General features: G+C 46.0%; 1 protein-coding gene across 12 annotated transcripts; it reads right to left on the bottom strand.

Annotated features, from left to right (window-relative positions):
• Nucleotides 1-6: 6 nt before the first annotated feature.
• On the bottom strand, nucleotides 7-21,902 carry ZNF384 (zinc finger protein 384). Of its 12 annotated transcripts, none has more exons than XM_014957263.1 (11): nucleotides 21,818-21,872; nucleotides 20,695-20,884; nucleotides 17,949-18,019; nucleotides 17,430-17,670; nucleotides 16,752-17,082; nucleotides 11,804-11,881; nucleotides 4,123-4,347; nucleotides 3,272-3,454; nucleotides 2,358-2,436; nucleotides 1,315-1,473; nucleotides 7-1,153 (listed from the first exon to the last, which is right to left on the bottom strand). In XM_014957263.1, exons 3-11 carry the CDS (start codon nucleotides 18,012-18,014, stop codon nucleotides 878-880), a joined length of 1,638 nt encoding a protein of 545 aa, XP_014812749.1. In that variant the 5' UTR covers nucleotides 18,015-18,019; nucleotides 20,695-20,884; nucleotides 21,818-21,872; the 3' UTR covers nucleotides 7-877. The 12 variants fall into 12 exon arrangements, with proteins under 12 accessions (XP_014812749.1, XP_014812745.1, XP_014812746.1 ...); XM_014957259.1 differs by having other exon boundaries at nucleotides 17,949-18,015; XM_014957260.1 differs by lacking the exon at nucleotides 21,818-21,872 and adding an exon at nucleotides 20,970-21,720 and having other exon boundaries at nucleotides 17,949-18,015.
• Between the last annotated feature and the right edge of the window lie 107 nt (nucleotides 21,903-22,009).

Genomic DNA, 22,009 nt, shown 5'->3' with positions numbered 1-22,009 from the left:
GAGGGAGAGGAGGAGGAGTACAAGCTGCTAGGACATCATCCACAACGGGCAGGAAGAGCAATGAGCAGGAACCCACATTCCTACAGGGCCTCGGCCATCGTGCTGCTCAGACAGCTGGGAGAGAGAGGCAGCAGCCAGTTCGGACAGACTCCTCTCTATTGCTCTCCACCGAGGGAGGAGAAAGAGTGCAATACTCCACAGCCCTCGGGCAGTGTAGGCACCTGTCCAGCCCAGAGAACATGCCTCACCTCTCCCCCCTCGCCCTGCCACTGGTCTCACCTTCCACTGGGGAGAAGGAGGTTTCTCCCATCCAGTCCTTGGGGCAGGACAAGCGACCCCTCCTCCCTTTCACAAGCAGGAGGGACAGGAATGGATATTTCTCTCTTAGACACTCAAGGAAATCCTCAAAAAAACCCCATCCAGCTGTGAACCCTGCCACATTCTTCTGTGGCCTGCTGAAAACGTGTGTCCGAGCCCCTGTACGCACAAGGACCGTCTCTCCATCCCATCCACCATGCATGTCTCAACACGCACCCCCCCTTCATACGCATTCTACAGTGAGAGAGAAGGCAAAACGGGGGCCTTTCTTTGGGTTTGAAAGGAGGGGCTCTTGCATGAGGAAGTGATCCCAGCACAGGAAAGGGGCTCTTGCACAAGGAAGCATCCTCCTACCAGGCAGGCTGTTGCACAGAAGGAGCACCCCCTTGAGACAGGCTGTTGTTCAAGGGGCTGCCATGAACAGGGTTACACGGCCAGAAGAGGCTGTTGCAGGAGGAGAGGCCGGAGACTGTTGCACGAGGAGGGCCGCTAAACAAAGCGGTGCCCCTGGGCGCAGGCTATGCACAAGAGGCTTTCTGCTCCCTGGGTTGAGGTCTCTCTAGGAGCTGGAGAGGTGCTCCACTTGGATGGCGCTGGTGCTGACAGTGAGGCAGATGTCCTTGTGATGCTCTGAAGTCTTGTAAGGAGTCAGGTCAAAGGAGCACTGGGGGGGAGGGTTGGGTTGGTTAGTGTCTCCAGAAGGGCCCCCTGCTGCCCCCCCGCCCTGCGGCTGGAAGTGCTGCTGCTGCTGAGAGGCCTGGGCTTGCGCCTGAACCACCTGCTGCTGTGGGTCAGGGATGTTGTGTTTCCGCATGTGCTTCATCAGGTACGTCTCCTGCAACGGGAAGAAGGGCGTGAGGGGAGGGGATGACATTCGCCAAAGCCAACGGGGAGGGACACAACAGCTCAGGGGGCTGCTCCTGTTGGACCCGAAGGAGCTACTCCCCGGGAAGCATGTCCACTTCTGCTACCCCCCCCAGGGCAGCAAACACTCACCGAGGTGTAGGCCCGGCTGCAGATGGAGCAGGTGTAGACCTTGGCGTGTTTCACCGTGTGTGTAGCCAGGTGTACCTCCAACGAGGCGGCATCCGTGTACGCACGGTGGCAGTTGTGGCACTTGAAAGGTTTGTCTTTGTTGTGCTGCCGTCTGTGGGACTGGGGGACACAGCAGGGCGCAGGAAGGAGAAAGCAAGCACAAGGAAGGGAGTATTAATACTGGAGAAGGCTTTCCTTCTGACACTCCCTTCCAGCCAGGACCCAAGCTCCCTGGGGCCCTGTCTGCTGATGGAGGTACACCTGGCTCCTAGTGTAGGGGACAGAGCTTCTCCCTTCAGCCCACCACATTTTCCCTACAGATGCCTTTTCTTCTTGGGCATACTAGGCATTTGAAGAGCACAATCTCCTAACTCCCCACAACCCCCATCTTCTCAGTCTCCACACAACCCTTTCGCAGTCTTTTCCTTTTCTCTCCTCTCCTCCCTCACTACACATTTGCTACCCACATCTGTCACTGCCCTTCAGGGCAGGATCTCCTTTAACTGCTCGCAGGCATTTACAGCTCTGCCATTTGGCATGCCTTGCGGTTCCCCTCCTCCAGGATACTGCAACAAGACACACCACCTCTGCTTTCCTGAATCCCTACTCTTATGCCCTCCATTTTCTTGTAAAAGAAACCAAGAACCCAACCAGATTCTCAGATTTTATACTGTGTGACAATAAGCAATAATCCTGTCCCAGCTAAGTTAGAAAACTCTGCAGAACAGATGGGAGGAGCTTTACCAAGGTCTCACTGCTTTCAAGTGAAGTTTACAATTTCACAGGATGAGATTGTTTATGAGACTTCTTTGGGTCACTAGTGCCACAAAAGCCAGGAATCTCTCCCCCACCCAGGGCTTCAACAGTTTTTCTGTATTCTTTCACTCTCTTCCCAGCTGCCCCAATTTCTCCATCTCCTCTACTACAGGCAAGTAGTCTCTCCTCCCACTTGACAGCCGCCCTTGCCACCACCACTGGTGAGCAGGACAAGCCCAGTCCCTTACCTGCAGGTTGGAAAGCTGGGTGAAAGCCTTTTCACACCCAGGGTGAGCGCATTTGTAGGGTCGGTCCCCAGTGTGGATACTGTTGAGAAGGAAGAGCACAAATGGGAGGCAGTGAGCAGGCAGGCAGGGCAGACTGCCAGGGCCTGATGCTGCGATCAAATCTCACAGCCACTCAGGAGAGCAGGGAAGGGGATGATGTTGCCTCCAGATGCTGTTCTCTCTGGACAAAGAGAGCTCTGCCCAGCTCCTGTGTCCAGCTAGAAGTTAGAGAAGATAGGCAGTCAAGCAGATTTCAGAGAGTGACTAGGACTGAGGAGAAAGAGCTTACGAATGCCTGCCCAACTTGGCATGAGGGACACCTGAAAATGGGTTGGGAAGGGGTCTGGAGGTCCAGGCCCCCTACTCCAAGCTCAGGAGTCCTCTATGGCCAAGAGGAGTCTGTTCTCCTGCTTCCGCAGTACCAAGAAAACAGCTCTGTTCCTTCTCAGGATAGACACTCCGACACTTTTCCCTTCACATCATCAGGCTGAGATCACCTACAGTGTTAATCTGTCCCTGTCCCCCTGCAATGCCAGAAGAAGCTTCCACACACTCAGTCCAACCCCCGCGGTGCCAGGCTGGGATCCCCTATGGCCAATGCCTCTCTCTCTATCGCTCTCTCTCTCTGTGCCCCCCGCGGTGGTGCAAGACCAAGGGATCCCCCAGGGACAGCACGTGCCCACCTCAGCCCTGACGTGGTCAGTGTCTCTTGCGCAGCCTCCACTCCGTCCACTCTGGTGGGTCACCTCCGTCTGTGGGCGCAGCCGGCCGCGTCCCCCGCCCGCCCCCCGCATGCTTGGCGCGCGTGCTCCACAGGTGCATGCCGGCAGCGCGGGGGGGCCAGGGCCAGGCCCCCAGCCTCCTCTGGCCCTTACCGTGTGTGCTGCTGCAGGTGGGAGAGCTGGCGGAAGGCCTTCTGGCAGTAGCGGCAGGTGTAGGGCTTGGCCCCCGAGTGGATGCGGAGGTGCTGGGCCAGGTAGGATGTGTTGGCGAAGCTCTTGGAGCAGTGAGGACACTTGTGCGGCTTGACAATCGCCGTGTGGAGCTTGGAGTGGATCCTGCCGAAGAGGAGGAGGAGCAGCAGCAGTTGGACACGACCGCCATCTGGCTAGTGCTGATGGAATGAGGGCACAAAGGGGGTGGGACAGCACCACAGCTATCTGCTACGTGGAGGAACTCCACACACGGCATGAGCTTTGCTCGGGTCTCAAACCGTGCTCCCCTTGGATTCAAGAGACCATGGTCTGTCCGCACCGGGGGAGGATCCAGAGAGAGGAACTATAGAGTTTGGACTGAGGGGCATTGGCAGAGCTGTGTGTGGGAAGTCTACGGCTGAAAGAGCAGGGGGGCTGCAAGCCTGGACTGAGACGTTTGGCAGAACTACGCGGGGGCGACAGGGACCAGTCCTCCCTTACGCCCGCTCTACTCTGGCTCTGACACAACCAGCCCTACCTTCTGTCAGAAAGCCTCAACTGCACCGCAGGCGCCCCTGAGGGTGAGCCAGCGCTAGCCTCTGTGCACACCCGGCCCCTCACAGCAAGTGACAAGTCTCACGTTGTCGGATAACCGCGACTGCCGGTTTATCGTGTACCTCTGAGACCCCCACCAGCCTGCGGAAAACAGCAAGGTCTCCCCAGGCAGTCGCCCGCTGAGGGGTGCTCACAGCATGCTGGGGTGACGGCAACATGCAGTGCGGAGGGCGGCCGAGCCTTCCTCTGGCCCTTACCGTGTGTGCTGCTGCAGGTGGGAGAGCTGGCGGAAGGCCTTCTGGCAGTAGCTGCACGTGTAGGGCTTGGCCCCCGAGTGGATGCGAATGTGCTGGGCCAGGTAGGAGCTGTTGGCGAAGCTCTTGGAGCAGTGAGGACACTTGTGTGGCTTTGTCTCCGTGTGGGACTTGGAGTGGATCTGCATCTCCGACTTGGAGTAGAAGGTCAGCGAACACATCCGGCACCTGGGAACCCGGGGTGAGGGGAAGAGACAGCGTCACACGGCGTGCCCCCAATATGACAGTGCCCCAAAATGTACCAACTCTAACTGGCTAGGGCCTGCCACAATGAGTGAAGAAGGGACATTTTCCCACTATGTGGTTCTGGGGAGGTTTCACCCTGGGCACTGCGCTCGGCTGCAAGTATTCCAGTCCCGGGGGGACAAACTTAAGCCAGGAGCTGGCAGAAGAAACCAAATGATTCCTTGCAGCCAGAAAAGCAAAAGGTCTTGGAAGAATCTAAGACGTCAAAACAAGGGAAAACGAAACCAAATGATTCCTTGCAGCCAGAAAAGTAAAGGTCTTGGAAGAATCTAAGAGGTCAAAACAAGGGAAAATGGGTTTAAACTAAAGGAGGGTAGATTTAGTCTATATATAAGGAAGACACTTTTTACAATGAGGGTGGTGAAAACACTGGAACACTGGTAGATGCCCCATCACTAGAAACATTCAAGGTCAGCTTGGATGAGGCCCTGAGCAACCTGATCTAGTTGAAGATGTCCCTGCTCATTGCAGGGGGGTTGGACTAGATGACCTTTAAAGGTCCCTTCCAACCCAAACTGTTCTATGATTAGGCTTACAAGAGAGACAGGGCAGCACTTTCAAAATTTTCCAACAGCAATCCGAAGGAGACAGGAATAACAATTCCCAGACAAAAAACCTACTTTGTTCATCTATAATTTATTTCAGTAAAAAAAAAAAAAAAGTTGGAAAACCTTGAAATCCCAGGCTAAGGTTCATCTTCACAATAAAAGCTAATTTCATGTACTGCAAAGTCTGCAAAAGCAGTTATGACCAAACCCACTTAACTCTGCTCCCATTTTTGGAGAAGATACTCGAGTATTTAGAATAAAAAAATGCTGAAAATAACAACACTGCTCCTTTCCTAGTGGGTCTCATAAAGATACTCTGGATATCAAAAGTGCTATTTCACTGGTCTAACAGGCTTTCATCATTTCTACCTTATTGATGTGATGCAAAATGTTTTGTCTGGGAGTTTGGACCCATCTGTTCCCATAATGATCAGAAACGTATTTGGTAACACACAGACTCTTTTGAACAGGAAGAAGCAGTTGGCATCTATCTGCTATGGATGCTGCTGTTAAAAACTGTTCCTCCATCATGACACCAGGCTGTTAAGAGAAGCTTGCAATGTTATACAATTCAAGATGGTAAAAGCTTTTGTGGTTGATAATTTGACAGAGAGATAAACGCTGCATACAAGTTACTAGAGGTTTTTTTTTGGATTTTTTTTTTTTTTTTTTTCCAAACATGTGCCAACCAAGGGGCAGAGTAAAGGTTTCTCTGAACTCAGTTTTTCCATTTGCAGACTTTTCAGTTAAACAAGACAAAATTGAACCTGCCCTTGGAACTTCCAAGGTCACAATTAAGAGAAAAAAATGCCACCTAGAAGTCTGGCTAACACGAATTCAAACTTCATAGCAGGTTGATTTATGTTTTTGTCTGGGAATTTCCTGAAGTGTTTACAAAACTGCTCAGTGACAAAAGTCTGTGCAGGTATTACAAGCCACAGAGTTGACCCTGCTCTTCCCCATATCTATCTCCTCCCAAGAGGACACTTCATTCTATCCACTAATTGTGACTATTGACTTTGGAACCAGAAGCTTTATGAAGTGTGCAGTCTGATTAGCTTATGTAATGTAGGCAATATTTATCCAGCACCTACCTTAACTTCCACAGGCCCTTCCAAGCCACAGTTTTATTTTAAACTATTTAACTGGAAGCAAGGCCTCCCTAAGCAAGCACTCTAGCACACACCTTTTGTCCTCTCCACCGTTGTTCTTTTACATTCATTACCATCTCTAACAGTTGTTCCCACGTTTCCTACCTTCATCTTTCTCTTAATCCACTTTAATTGCAAAGCCTAACAGAACCCGCAAGCCAACGCATCCTTACACAAATCCCCCCTCACACACACCAACCACAGTCCCTTCTGGAGGCAACAAAGAGAAGCAATTTGGCTGTTTATCCCTAGGCCTATTAGAGATTCCAAGAATAAAAAAGGAACATCAGAATCATCTTCTAAAAACATAACTCTTGGTTTATAAACCACAACATCTCCAAACGCTTGTGCAGTTTCTTCCAGACTTTTTGAAATGTTTTAAGCTAGACTTGAATACAGCATATGCATTTCGCAGTTGCCAAGTCATACCTGCAGGATGAGGATTATATCCTTGAAAGCAGCGATGCTAGAAAGAACTTTGAGGTGAATACTGAACTGAAAAATACCTCTGAGTCGCCGAGTCGCTAATGCAAGCAATTATGGCATAATCTCATGCATAACTTTTATCAAGCTCCTTCTCAGCAGATGCTCACTTCCATTACTCTCAGCTGAACTCTGCTCCACGATATCAGTTCTCCGATAAGGAACCGTTCAACTGAGAACAAGCTCCCAGTGCGATGCTGTGCTAATGTGGCTAACAAAGGGGACCAGCAGGTATCATTTTGGTAAAGAGGAATGCTGCTGCTATTCTTGCCATAGCATGTCTAATTCTGAAGTCTGGGTAGTCAACAATTATTAGAAAACTCGGCCAGGTTTAGCAAACTTAAAGGATGGCATGTGGAAAATCAGCTTCACGGTGAAGATTCACTGAGCCCAGTCTATCTAGGTTTGGAGGAAAGCTTAAAAGATAGCTTGGTCAATACCCATATAAATTATGCAGGAAGAAAAATATCAATTACTAGGGGCTTGTTTAATGAGCCAAGAAAGGTATAATTAAAAACAGTAACTGACAGGAGAAGGTAAAAAAATCCAAGAGGAAACAGGATCTTTCCAACCATGAGAATAATGCATCTTTGGAACAATGTTTGGAGGCTATAGTATGGTCTCAATCACTTGGCCCCAACAATCAGTATTTTGAGAATCCAGCTATCTGAGAGAACCTTTCTAAAAAAGCTACCTTTCTAAAACTATCTTTCTAGAAGTTTTGGTCTAGCCTAAATACAGTGCTGGACACTAATCTCTTCTGTGCTGTACACATGACTATATTTTAAGCAGTCTGTTCTGAAAAATTCATGAACTTTACTAAGTCATCGAGTCTAAGTAGGCCCATGCACTAAATCTGTAGTGCCATGAAGCCATCTACTTTATTTTCCATAACTTCTGTGCATCCTTTCCTTTACTTATTTGCTTTGTCAGGTATCTGCCTTCAGGTCAGAAATTCCCTAGAATAAACTTTAATGAAGAGAAACAGATTGAATGTCCTTTTCCATTTTCAAAATGAAATTATAAAGAAGGTATTTCAAAACCTCTCCAGCACTTGCATAAAAATGGAAGATAAATCTGACTGTTAGCAAAAACACTTCCCCCAAAAAAACCCACAAACACCTCTTGTCTGAATTTAACAGCTGTAAACATTCCGGTATTGTTTTTCAAACAACATTTAAAAAGAAAGTCTTGCAAGGACTCATTTTCCAATCATCTAATTAGCATCAGCCCTCAGAGGGCAAGAATGTTATGTAGCATTAACAAATTCATGAGCCTTATGAGTTAAAAAAAAGCCCTGGAATACAGCAGAAAGCTGCATTTCAGAGAGTTTTCTATTGTGTGGTATCAGGCTTTTTCAAGGGAACAAATGATCCATTTAATTAAGGGCTCCGCATTCTGCCTCAGACAACATCAAATATTAAAGGAGAAGATGCAATCAGCCCTCTAGTGGGCAAATATGGATTAAAAAAATGTTAAATCTATACGGATAATGATGTGGTAGGTTGAGAACATCGCATCTGACACTAGCAGTGTTTCAGTGTTCTACTTCAGTGAAATTCTCCTGGCTGGGGAGAGGAAAAGCTGGGAATGCTCCTGGCTAAGCATGAAAAACATTATACATGAAATAATTTGATTTTTTTCCCCCTTCTGTTTTTAATATCCATTTTTAATCTTTTCTCCCCACTGTGATTCTAAACTACCACTACTTCCACTGTATTCTTTCTGGGAGCAAGTAACAGAAATGACTGCAGCATTCCCATTGACAGCGTGACACAACATCCCTAAAGCTGCTTGTTATGGCTCTGCAAATTTAGACAGCCTAGGAGAATATATTCTTAATAACACAGGGGTGTATCTCTTCATATAAATAGTTAAATTAGTACCCAGGCATATGCCAGAGATCAAAAGTAAGCTCTTTCAATGTTTATAATCCTTTCTTTTTATAGGGAAATAAAGTGAGACATTCAGAGAATGTTCATGTTAGACAGAAACACCCTCAAAAATCATGAAATGCCAGTAAAAGGTGGATGTACAATTCTAATTCTGCTCCCATATGAAAGTCATCACGATGAGTCATAAACAAAATGATGCTTATAGCAACTACAACTCTGTGGCACGGCATGCCATATTTTTTTCCCCACTTTTCATGGAATGTTCCGCCTCATTCATCAGATGCTGTTATGAGATAAAATACCATGTGAACTACCAGCTCATAGTAAAATTTGCCTAACATGGATTAACAGCATTTTTCAATCAAGTGCTTAATTAATCAGTATGACAGTTGTGAAAACTACGTAAGCTTTTATATGGCTTTGAGAATTCAAATTCCTAGCATCTACTGAGGTTAGTCTTAGAAGTTAATTGAGCCCTTGCTCCTTCTGTTAGGCTACAAATACAAGCTGGACCACAAGTTAGAAAAAAAAAAAAAAATCAAATCGGAAAAGTCTGAAGTTAAACTAGACGACAAGAATAAGTTTAGGCTGTCAGAGTCAGCAGTTCATTTAGCAAGGAAAGAAATGTACTGTCCTTGCAATGCAGAGTTAATGAAGTAACTAATGCAAGCATAGCGTAATAATGGATGCACAGTTCATGATAAATTCTAATTTAACCCTCGCATTCCCCCCCCTTTTTTTTTTAAAGCTGAAGTTAAACATTTTCTTGCTAATATTTTGTCAGAGGTGGGGGAAAGGAGACACAACTAACATCTCAGATACACAGCTAGAAAACCCAGATAAGACCTAAATCAACCCAGTGAGTATGAAGATGCCAAATGAAAGCATATGAATTGTACCTCTGCTGCCATACTTCTACACCCAGCATCAACTCCTATTCAAAAATTAGCACTACACTTCCATTTGCCAATTCACCCCACTGGCATATAAAATATCAAATCTATCAGCTACACTCAGATCTCAGTCAACTCATTTCCACAGTCCTTCAGTCACTCCGTGGCTTGATAACGCTGTAGAAACTCATACTCTTCTGGCAAGGCAGCAAGTGTTTTTAAATGTTCTCACCATATAGCACTTGTCCAGTTCTCTGGTTTGAGGGCATTCCTGCATTTTTTTCCATTTTTCCAAATGATCTTTTAAAAACACCAGACCCAGAATTGTGTGTATTTCAGCATGCTTCACAAATTGCCCATCATCTTAATGACTCCAGCATTTACACTTTCAACATTTCCATCACAGCCTCGCACTGGGAGCTCATATGATGTCACTTAATTCCTCAAAGTCTTACTGCTTTCCAGGATACTGTTTCCCCATATTCCTTATCTTTAGATCAAAGATTTTCATTAGTATCCAACAGGACATTTTAGTCTGATATTGTTTTCCACTGTGTTCAAACACCTAGGTCTCAATCCCTGGCTGCTGGAGAAATCACCCAAAAGGCTAAGTCTTCCATTGCGCTATACTAAAATACATTTTTTTTGAATAGTTGCAGTTTAAGAACCACATAAAGCTTCCTTCTCTTTCTTTTTTCGCTATCCACCTGTTAATGATCAGCCATGGCTTTCTGTTGACCTCCAAATCATTGAACAACATCAGGCCTAAGACCTTGCCTACCAATTTTTGAAACCAGTCACCATTAGCAAAAAGATCAGCAAAACAATAAAACATAACAAGGGGCTTCCTAGTATAGTGATAACACGCAAAAGCTAAAATTAAAAGAATACAAAAGGCCCATGAGAAAGCACTAGCAAATTTGGAAACGCCAGAATTAAGGTCATCTACGCCACCATAATTTGGCTCCGCAATGCAGGTGCACTCTGATACAGCCTTATTGACTGTTTCCACAGAACTGCATCCTTATTATATTGCACAGACAGATACTTAACAAGCAAGTGTTCAGTTTTTTTCATCACCGCTCTGTGTACAGCCTCAAGCCTCGTCAACCACATGCAATTCCAACCTCCTGAAGCACAATCACTCATCTGCTCTGCCCATCGCAGAACTATCAGTGCTCCCTAAGTACTCAGCTATCCCCACAAAGTCCCTGGTTTATTTTTGCCATGGGAAGGGAGTGACAGAAGACATACCCACCAATTCCAAGTGACCAAACTGATACCTGTGACCATTTTTTTCCCTTTAAAGGAAAATTCATATCGTATACATTCAAATCACCCCTACTATAGATTTCTATGCTAACCCTATGTGGTGCAACACTTCTGCAAAGGAAAACAGGCTCTGACGTGTAACAGAGAGCTATTAAATCATACTTGAGAAAAGATTACTGTTTTGGGAACACCAAATGCTAATTATTTCAGGATAACTGTCTGTGGTCATTTTTAGCATGCGGAAAATGCAAATCCACTGAAGACTAGACCTAACTCATGCTTGCACACGCTTCAAGGGAAGATAATCTGCAGGCCTGAACCACATGGCTGTGGGATACCATAGCAAACCTGCGGCAGAGGCAAGCGTCACCTACAATTCTTCAGACTAGCAGTAAAATGCTTTCCCCAAATCATCCTTCTCAATTCTGCAACTCGAGGTCAAAATATATATATTTTTTTTTTTTTTTGTAAAACACTCAGGTTCTCTGAGTAAACATGCAGGAGACACTGACAGGCCATCATGTACACAGTACCTATAATCAGATAATCAAGCATGGCATCAAACTGCATTGACTCAACAGGGCCAAATTAAAGTGGGAACAGATAAAAAGTGCCATAGAATAGTTTCAAAGTTCTCTCTCCCCAGTTGAAACTGTAACTGCCCCCCTCACTCCCTCACACACACTCATTCCATTGAGATGCAAGTAACATGTGCCAAAATTAAATCTCATGACTGCAGAACCTTTACTGTTAATTCCTTCTGCTTGGAAGCGGAGCGTGTGTGTGCACATACACACACACTTACATCATCTTGGCAGAAGGGAAAGAACTTAACATAATGCAAGTTTTTACCTTATTATATCTTGAGGCATGCAGTCTTAATTCTGACATTTTCTAACCTTCAAGCACAGCATTCATATACAAAGCAAAGCTTATGTGTACAAACTGCATGTGTATATATGGATGTGCACATGCACCTGTCCTCAGAGTTTTGAGATCATAAGCCAATTTCAACTAAAACTGGAAAAGGGGTAAGGATCTTAACGTCAACACAAGTCTCATAAAAATATGCAGCTGTGGAAAGAATAGAGAACCCTCTTGGAGCCCCCTGCTGAGGGAAAGGCTAGGAAGCTCACCCTTGATTAGACATCAGAGAATCCACACAGGAGAGAGCCGCTGGAAACCAGGCTTCATTAGTTCCGCTGCTCACGGAACTACTTGTTAAAAAAAGCAAACAGAAATTCCAACATGTGGCATCATACTGACACCCACGCTGGTCATCAGCAATCTTAAGATCCATTGCACAGACCTCTGCCACTGCAGCTAGGGCGATACATGATAGCAACGGGAGTCTGTCACCTTCTTCTAGCCTGAGAGGGGGAGATGAGGTTCTTTGCCAGAGGAGGGCACATTCTTGTGCTGACATCAGAGACACGGCAAAAATTTAGAAAGATTTGGTTTGATATTTCTAGGCTTTGGAGGGAATGTGGTTGAACTTTCTGCCTGACACTTCAAACTTAATTTCCCCTTTGCCCTCAGCCTTCCAGCTTGTTGCAATCCCCTCTCTCCTGCACCAAGACCCAGGCCCAAGCTCTCTACCCACATGCCCCAGCCTCTTTATCCTCTACTGCAGTGGCTCTTCTCTGTTTTATTCCCTCAATTACCTAGCATTTGGCTCCTCTCCCCCACGCTTCTATTTGTCTGTCCACATCCCATGCTCTTGCCCTCAACTGTTCTGCTAATTCTGGGTATCCCCTAGAAGATCTGGTTCTTTCTTCCTCCCCTCAGTCTTGGCCCTTCCTAGCTTATTTCTGTGCCATCAGTCCCTTGTAAATAGGCTCCCCATCACATCCTCTGCTGCCTTCCCTAGTTTGTAGGATCTTGTCTTCTTCTCTCTCCTCCTTTCTGATTCCCATCTCTGCTCTACCAAGTTTCCAGACCTCCTGGACACAACCAGCTCTAGGCTGAGCCCATATCTCATTCTCATCCCTACTATGTTTGAACCAAGCAGCGTCTTCTCGCACCTTGCCCTCGTGCCCCTCCCAAGGTGGAGGTTACTGTCAACACTGGTCACAAAAGACTCCCTTCTTAAGCAGAAGGAGGAACAGTTGTGACTGAAGGAGAAGCATGCTTGGCCCTTCATCCCTAGTCTGAAAGATGCTCATCACTGCAGAGAGAGTACACATGGAGTCCAGCCTCATGAGAGGGGTTAGAAACTGAGAGAGGTTTGAGCACACTTATCTCTTCTGTGGAGATAGGCAGTCTGGCCAGTGCCTAGAGCCACGCAAGCTTCAAGAAATATCAAAGAGGATATAATTTTTGCATATTTCAACTACCAAACTATAAAGCATCTCTGAGCATGCTTAACACATTTTTTTTCCAAGCTTACAACTTGGCCAAATTTGACCATAGTTTTAACTATGTGGCTTACAAAAGCCATAGCCATCAGATTTCAAATCTATTCAAAACCATGGGAAGCTCACCAAACAGCAATACTAAATCCTGTATAGGGCAGAAAAAAAGGCTTAAAATGAGACATGTCTGAGAAGATGCCCACCTGCTATATTCAAACAACTGGCCTAATTTCCTCACTAAAGAGGGGATCCATCCAGCTTCTTCACACTTTACAGCTCAACTCTGCTTCTTGCTAAGCCTTCTAAGGTTTCTGTGCACTTTTTCACCCTGGACTTACCTCAGAAGCTTCCTATGTCTCTCAACTACTTACTGTCTCCCAAACCTCCCACTGTTCCAACAACTTAGTGAAATTAAGGAAACTCAGAACTAGCAGTGGGGAACAGAGACCTCGTTGGTTACAGTATGATGGCAAGACCCTTCTCAAGCCTCCAGCTTTTCTGTTGTCATCCCACGCTCCAAAGCACAGCTAGCAAAACCATTCCAGACTATAAACTGGTATTCATGCTAGCCTTTACAAATTTCATACTGGAACTAAGCAATGCCTATAAAGAGCTCTCTTCTTCTTGCAAAGAAGAAACTGTTTTGAGAACTGTTTTGTCAGAGAGGGAGAACCAATGATCTGGCCCAGATAGGCTGAACCACTTCAAAGTCATCCACTGATCACATCACACCACTGACTCTAAAAGCGCACAGGTACAGGCACCAAAACAATACTAAGAAACAATACTACTCTCTCCAGAACCTTTCAGTTAGGCTCTTCAGTGCCTTTTAAAGTACTGAGAAGCAGCCACGTGCTTTCACACTGCCAGCATCTTACTAGAAAGGCTCTTGATGCTGATCTCATTTTCCACGGAAAAAGTAAATTCTACAAAGATGTCAGGGAAGATTAATGAAGAGCTGACAATGAATCCAGACGAGACTGAAGTGACATTACTCATGAAGGAAAAATGCTTCACAGGACTGGTTTAGATGCTGTCCCCTGCAGGTGCAAGCATTCTAATAGCACAAAGCAAAGCACCAAAGCTCATCCTGAGGCTAGATGTCCAAGATCTGCAAACAACACCATCATTAGCAAAAGCCTCACACCTTTTCTTACAAAGAAAAATCTAGTAAGCAAAGATTCTTGCACTGCTTTCACAGCTGACCACTAATTCACTTCTAGTGACGATACAGTAGCACACCAGCTGCTATTTGCTGAAGCAAGAATCTCTGCATTCAGCAGAGAATGGGATGAGCTGCATTATGTCTATCACCTTTGCGCTCCAATTCCTTCCAAGCCTGCCTTGCTGTGCTGCCCATTCAAGGACTTACTCTGTCTTCAGCAATACACTAGGAATTAAGGAAATCAGCCACCTGCCCAGGCACTCAGGACAAGAGAGCTCACAGAGCTCAAAAATAAACTCAAAACCAAAAAAAAAAAAATTAAATTTGGCAAAATAATCCCAGGCTTTAAAAATTAGGTCTTAAAAAAATGGTATATAGTACAACTCCTTTCAGGCATCTGACTAGATTGTCCTCAGTCACCATAAGAATCCATCACCATAAGAATCAGTGAACTCATACAAATGTAGACATATGAATACCACAAGCAACTCCTCCTCCAGCTTCAAGAGGGAGCAGGAGTAGATGAACCTCACCCACAGTCTTAATTTAGCTAGGCTACGTCTGCGTGCTGTAGTAACGGGAACTACCCAAATCATCCTCTAGAATGCAGAAGGGATCCAGGAGTCCTCAAAGATTAAACTTAAAAGTCTATTCATATGTATATTACGGAGAAACAATTTTAGTGTGTTTCACAAAGGTTTTCTCTCCCACAGCTCTAAGAGAAGATAGCATTTTCCTTTTATTTTTTCAACAACTATTTTTAGTTCCAAACTTGCACACGGAAAGCATCAGCCAAATAGAGGATCCCAAGGAGGGCAGAAGTACTCCTTGGTGGTATTCAGGAAATCTCAATTTAGCTATCTTGCACCTTAGCACTGCTCAGAGGGAGACCTGCTTGGGATGAAGGCTGGAGGAAGAGGCAGAGGGATCAGACTCGGATTAAACATGAAGACAGGAAATCTTCCCGATTACATGTTCCTACATATAACTCATTCGTTTTTTTCCTGCAAAGTCTTTTTCGTGAGCTGTTACACAGACTATGCATGTTCATAAAGTTTCTGCTGAGTCACTCCACCTGGTCTTGGGCATTTTTTTTCCAAACTTACAAGTAAACAAGGAGCTATAATTAAAGCCTTGGTTCAGCTTTAATTCTAGTGTTCACTGCCAATTGTGTCCCCTGTAAATACATATTTAACAACCTAATTAGCAACCCAGACTGTAAGCAGCTTGAGTAGTGTGGAATTGTGGCTAAGGCCCAAAATAAATGGTGGGATTACAAATAGCAAGCTACCTAACACTCCCACCCTTCTTCACCATACGCTGATTATATTTTCAAAGTGGAAGAACTGGGACATTGGGTAAGAGAAGAAAAAGGCTGATCCAAGCTCTGCTTTTGTACCCATTTAAACTGTATTGATTTAAAAACGTAAACATTTTGAAAATGCTGGAGTTAAAAATGAAACAGTGCCTGGGATGGATGCACCGATTCTGTGTAGATGCCTTCATACTGTTATGACTTCATTCCAGAAACATAACTAAATTTGTACAAAAAAGAGGGTCTAGGATGGTTAAAGGGAAACTGTTTAAGACAGGATCACGAGCACATAGTAGGGAAGTGAAAAGAGCTAGGGACCATCTCCTGTTTCTGTTTCCATCGGGCTACTACTTTCCCTTTTACTGATCTTAATCATCCCCAGAATAAATCACCCATACATGCTCCTGCTTCCCAACTAAGACAGACCATCACAATTCCTTCCTAGCACTTCCCTGCTCCGTCCAGCTCCCACCTTCTCTAAAACACCCACACTCCTTATCCTCTTGTTTAAGTATTCCCTCCTAGTTAATCTTTCCCTTTCCCACCACTTACTTGTAAACTCAAGCCACAACCCTCCAAGCTCAGAAACCCAACCTCAGAGCTCAGAACTCTCCCCCTCTTATCTGATACCCCTAGGGCTCAGAAACACTCCTAGACCTAGCACAGAAATACACTTTTTTTTCTCCCCCTGTTTTATTGGGAAGGCTGAAATAGGAGACCACAAGGGGCAATGCACACAGGAGCAGACACTACCACCACAGTTCGCTTCCTGCTCTGTGTGCCTCCAGTTTGTAGTCTTTACACTGGACAGACTGGAGTCCTAATTGAGGAGCACCTGGGCACACTAGGGCTCGGCTACACCAGAAGTGCTCCAGCTGCACCAGACAGTACTGCATCCTGCAGTACACCAGCCATACTGCCCGGCTGTGGAATCGAGGATGTGTTTCAGCCTCCATAACATCCTGGTCATTAACTAACCCAGCAACATTAACATCTGTATTTTCAGGAAATCAAGTTTGTCCACTAAGAAGGAGATCCTTAGTTTTGGGTCAACCCACCAGCTTGCAAACACTCCTGATTAGACGGAAAACTCAACTCTTTCTGCAGCTGAAAGATTCCTTAATCAGGGGGTCTACAGGGAAAAGGCAGAGATCTCTTCCTCCCCTCTTCCTACCCTCTGAAGGGCTAAATACACCCCCCACCCCCATCCCCATGCAACGTTACAGTCAAGGTTTAACCCCGCTCCCCACCTGTATGTCTTGCCATCCTTGTGCTGGTCCTCATCATCCTCGTTTGACAGCACAAAGGGGTCGCTCATCTCTGGCAGCCCTGACTCCTGCAATCGTTTCTTCTTCCGGCCCCGGGGCGGTTTGGGGGCAACTCCCCCACCCCCGCCACCCCCACCACCTTCAGAGAGGGTGGTTGTCCCTTTCTTGGACAGGTCAGGAACCACCTGGAGGGCTGCCTGGGAGCCAGGGGGTAGCGCAGAGACAATCATGGGAGCTGAGATGGGAAAGGTTTGGGCAGAGGAAGCTGTGGTCACCAGGGAACCTGACGGGGAAGTTATCACCAGACCAGGACCTGCAAACAAAGAAAGATGGAGGAAGTCAGTTACTACATCTCTAATTACTCTCAACCTCCTTATCCCACAGAAGTGAGCTTTATACACCTACTTTTGATTACAACCCAAACAGAAGTGTAGTTTACCCTCCCCAACACATTCCCAGTCTTCACTGCTGGAAGTCAAACTTCCATAAAGAGGGTGGGTGTGTGGAACACCTAGACACAGTGAAACCATGCCAAGGCAGTCCACACCATCAGTAAGGGAAGGAATAATCTACAATCTGAAAAGGATTCTCCAGGACCCCCTTGTCCTCCCATCCCAGAGTCTCCCTTCATATGCTGCCCAAGTCTTTGGAGTCCGCTACCTGCTGTCATGAGCCCAGCAGACTGCACTGGTACCACGGTGATGTTCTGAGTCACAGGGGCTTGGCTGTGGGGTGTCAGCTGCTCTGGTTTGGTGTCCGAGTCCATGGAGATACCAGCGGGTAGGGCGACAGAAGTGGGTACTGTCAGCAAGGCAGGGTAGTGGGGGGGAGCCAGGCTGCAGCCCTTCTCTGTGGGCAATAGCTGCTCCTTCATCTTGTTAATAAACATGGTGTTCTCAATCTAAACAGGTGGGGGGAAAAAAAAAAAAAAAAAAGATTCAAAAGTGGTTTAAAATTGTATGTATGCCCTTTAAAAAATAAGGTTAGCTTAATTTCTCCACATAGAAAAAAAAAAAAAAAAGGGGGAAAAAAAAAAAAAAAAAAAAGCTTTTTAGAATACCCTGGCACAGCTTCTCACAGCAGTTGGCTGAGCAAAAATTGCAACAGAAACACTTTTCATGCACTAACTTCTAATAGGAAGCAAGACCAGCGTAATAGGTTGGAAGACAAAGATCTTACCTGTCCCGAGACGGTGGGCACTGCTGGCCAGAAGTACGGGGAGGAGTTGAAATGAGATTCTTCCATCCTAGCTGGGCACAGGGGGGAAGAGGAAGGGGGAAGGGAAGAGGAATGGAGGAGAAGGAAGACAGACAGACAGACAGACACACACAGAAAGAACATTAAACCCAAAGAGACTCCAACATGGAACTGACTCAGTCTAATGCTGTGACAGTTCCTTAATCTCCCCTTTCTTAATTCAGCAACTTCTCCCCACTTTATCTGCCCAAATCCAAAAATTATTTTCAGGGGAAGAAGGTGTCTGCTACTCTCACAGGCTTGGGTCCGTCTCAAATGTCTCTTGCCCAATAGTCCTTCATGCAAAAAAAAAAAAAAAAAAAAGACTGACTACAAACCCAGAACACCTCCAAAATTCCCCAATTATCAACCACCCCATTACATGGCATAAACGATGAAGTCTGTGCATCTGCAACCAGGCAAATACAGCTGAAAAATCATTTTTCACTGTCACAGACAGTCTGACCCCACAAGCAGTGACAATTTTGGACCCTGCCTGTCCCTCCACCCCAGCTCAACACTAAGGACCCAGATGCAGCAAGGGGACATTAGCATTTTGTTACACAGGAAGAAAGACAGGCAGAAAGAGGGAAACAGACTTGCCCAAGATAACAGACAGCCACAGCAGACCAAGAAGTCAAACTTAGGGCTCCTAATTTCCTGCTGCCCACTGCTCTGCCCACCCCAGTCCCACCCTCGGAAGAAATCCGGAAATATCACTCAATATTCCTGACAGATAAGATCCTCTTCTCTCATCCAACCAGACTAGGCAGCAGGAAAACAATCTGACTACCCTGCTCCTGAGACACTGTATTTCCGAGTGAGATCATGTCACGGCTCTCTATGGCCCATTTCATTCCCATCTTTGGGACAAGATTCTGGAGATCTCTGTCTCCAGTCAAGTGCCCACTGCTCCATTTCAACACTTCAGGCAGTCAGAGGACCAGTTAGAAACCAAAAAGATAACCCTCTGAAGACAGAGGCAGTAACCTCTTAAGGATCACCTGGCTGAAGAAGCCCTTTCCATCCTGATCCTTACGTTCCTCCGTGGAATAGGATTAGTGGACAAAGTTTGTTACACTCGTGAAAACAGTATTCAAAAACTAAAGAAATTCACAAAAGTAATATTTCGTGAAGCAGAAGATGCACCCAATTCCTGAACAAATACTGCAAAACTAGTGGTAAAATACATGTGGTAAAACCCATGCTCGGAGAACATTTGGCAGAGCAAGCTGCTTAGAGAAAGCAAGCACTGTAGGTTTCTCAGGCAGCTACCTGCAAATTGTCTCCTATTTCTGTTATGATGTGGCAGTAGTCTAATTAAATAAATAAGTAAATACTGTTTCTGAAGGGCCTACCTCAATCATCAGATAAGCTGAGGAGCATGCCCCAAGTAGCATGAAACACTTACTTTCCAGAAGTATATTAGGGCAGAATAAATACATGTGGAATTGCTGCGTGTGAGCCAAAATGCAAAGATAATTTTCCTCTATGTAGAGAAGCAGTATTTAAATGAACCAAATTACCTGATAATTTTGTTTTTATGAATTGCTCACGCAACAGCAAAGCCAAGTATTCCTGCCTCACTCACTCACTACAAATCAACCAATAAACACACTTAAGGATGAATTATTTACCTTGCAACGGTGGCATGCAGTCAGACTGCCAGCTGCCTGACTGAATTACTCTGGATTTACATTGCTGTGATTCAATCAGAATCTGATGGGGCAAGACTTTTACCTTCCTTCCTCTGCTTTCTTTTCCGAGCCAAATTAATTAAGTACACTGCCCACAGCAAGGCCCTATGTATGTAATGCTTAATTACGTGACTTTTTTTTTTTCTTTCACAGGATGGGCACTTGTGAAGAGATAACAGCATTCTTGGCAATTGAGCACCATCTGAACAAGAGGAGTTTTTTGTTTGGAATGTCAAGTTGGGGTTTTGGGGGTTTTGTTTGTTTGTTTTTGTTTATAAATAAGCCTTTATTTGCTTAGCTTCCACATCAAAACATCAAAGTGAACCTGATTCCATGAAAACATAGAGTCTCCTATAAGAATCAGATGCATTTTCCAAATAAAGTTTGTAGTTGTCCAGGACTCCCTTGGATTCAGCTGCGGACTTCAGGAGTTAAACACAAAGATGCCAATTTCAACAAAAAACAACAGCTTTCTTTTCTAAAGAGTACAAGTTATGAAAATCCAGACTAGCACAGGCAAGGGCACTCAGTGGTGGCCTGTCTTCATCTAGCCCCCTACCTGAACTTCACAGAGCACCTAACTTTTGTTTGCTCTGTTTATAAAGTACACGAGTCAAAATAAAGTTCTTGCTGATTCTCAAAAGATGACTACTTTGTTTATGTTAAACTCTCTTAGAATCCTCCTCCCCATTCAAAAGTCTTCACGCTTGAGCAGGTATCGGGCCTTAAAACTTTTGGCTTGAAAGGTTGAAGTGTGATGAAGTTATAAGAATGTGGAGGAAAAGGAGAAATGGTGTAAGAGTTGAAGCTTTCATGCAATCTCACTAGCAAGCCAGTCTTCCAAAGGCAGAAAACAAAGATAAGACTCCTCCACCAACCTACTGCCCTAATACCCCCAGCTGTCCCTCCCCTACCCCGCTTTTAGGCTAAAGGATATTTCGAAAACATGCACCCCTATTTGCAGCCCCCACTTTAACGCTGCTCACACTTACTTTACCAGCACTCTGCACGTAACCCTTCCAATTGCTCTATAACTACCAGACATGGGCTGGAGCTTCAACCCTGTACCACAGCACGTTCCCACTGCAGTGCCTTCATCATCCCAGCTTCCACAAACAGGCCAGAGATGGGACCTTCTTCCTATTCACCAGTCTAGTATCAGACAGATGTCAACGTACCCTCCTGATATAAACCAAAAACACCTTCTATGTACAGACCACAAAGGTACATACACCAAATAAACAACCGAGTGAACCAGAGAACTCACAAGGGACAAGGAATCTGGAGTTTAGCTCTCAGAGTACTTCACAGAATCACATACTTAACGTGCTGGGCTTATACTTCTTTGCAGGTCATCATTTTAATCTTAAACAGATAAAAGCACGTGCAAGTATACGGTGAGGTAGAGGCTGTGTTTCTGGAAGGCACAATCAAGGTTGGATACGCAGGTATTTACAGGTTGACTTTTAATATCATTTTCTTTATTCTCCAGATATCTAGTTTTTATTTTCTATTTGGTGTAGAGTTTTCAATTGATTAAAGGCCCTGAATATGATATTTGGGAATGATTTACGATGTCATTTTATGTCTGCTCAAGATCTTTGTTCAATAACAAGAAGCTTTGAGGCTTAATTGGTGTAAAATACTAAGAACGCTGAAGGCCACGCAGGCTGTTAGGTCAAATTCAAAAATGCCTCCACGAAGCTCATAAGCACCAAAAAGTTCAAGCGCCGCTATGTCTTTAGGACAAGCACATCTGGATGCACATCAGGAATACCCCAAACATGCCGGCCAAAGTCCTGAATCCCAAACCCCTGCAGCACCAGAGCTGGAAGAACTCTGGTGCCATTCCCCGACACAAGCGTAGCCTCCAACCCAACCGATGGCGGCTCCGTCGGAACAGGTGCCTGGCAGGGGACATACCCTGTGCCTCAGCTCCTCCCAGGCACTCAATCCCCTCTCCCGCACCACTTCAAACCCCACCCCACAACGCCGGGACCTGCGGCCCACCCAGTCCCGTCCATGTGTCCTCCCCAACCCCCCCATGCGGTGCGGCCGGCGGGAGCCCCCGGCGGGGGCAGGGGGGTGACTCACGCAGCTCCGGGAGCTCCTTACCCCTCTCACTCTCCCTCCTCTTGCATCTCTCCTCCTTCCAGGGCCGTCTCTGCAAACAAACCGCCAGGGTTACGGGGGCGCCCGGGGCCCCCCATGACAGCGGGCGGCGCAACGCGGGGCCCCCGGACCCGCCAGTCGCCTCCGGCCCCCGGGGGAGCGGCCATGGGCGGGGGAGGGCGCTCCTGGCGGGGA

Source organism: Calidris pugnax, unplaced genomic scaffold (assembly GCF_001431845.1).
Source record: "Calidris pugnax isolate Ruff unplaced genomic scaffold, ASM143184v1 scaffold225, whole genome shotgun sequence".
In the NCBI taxonomy this organism is placed as follows: Eukaryota; Metazoa; Chordata; class Aves; order Charadriiformes; family Scolopacidae; genus Calidris; species Calidris pugnax.
This window is presented reverse-complemented; position numbering and strand designations above follow the sequence as displayed.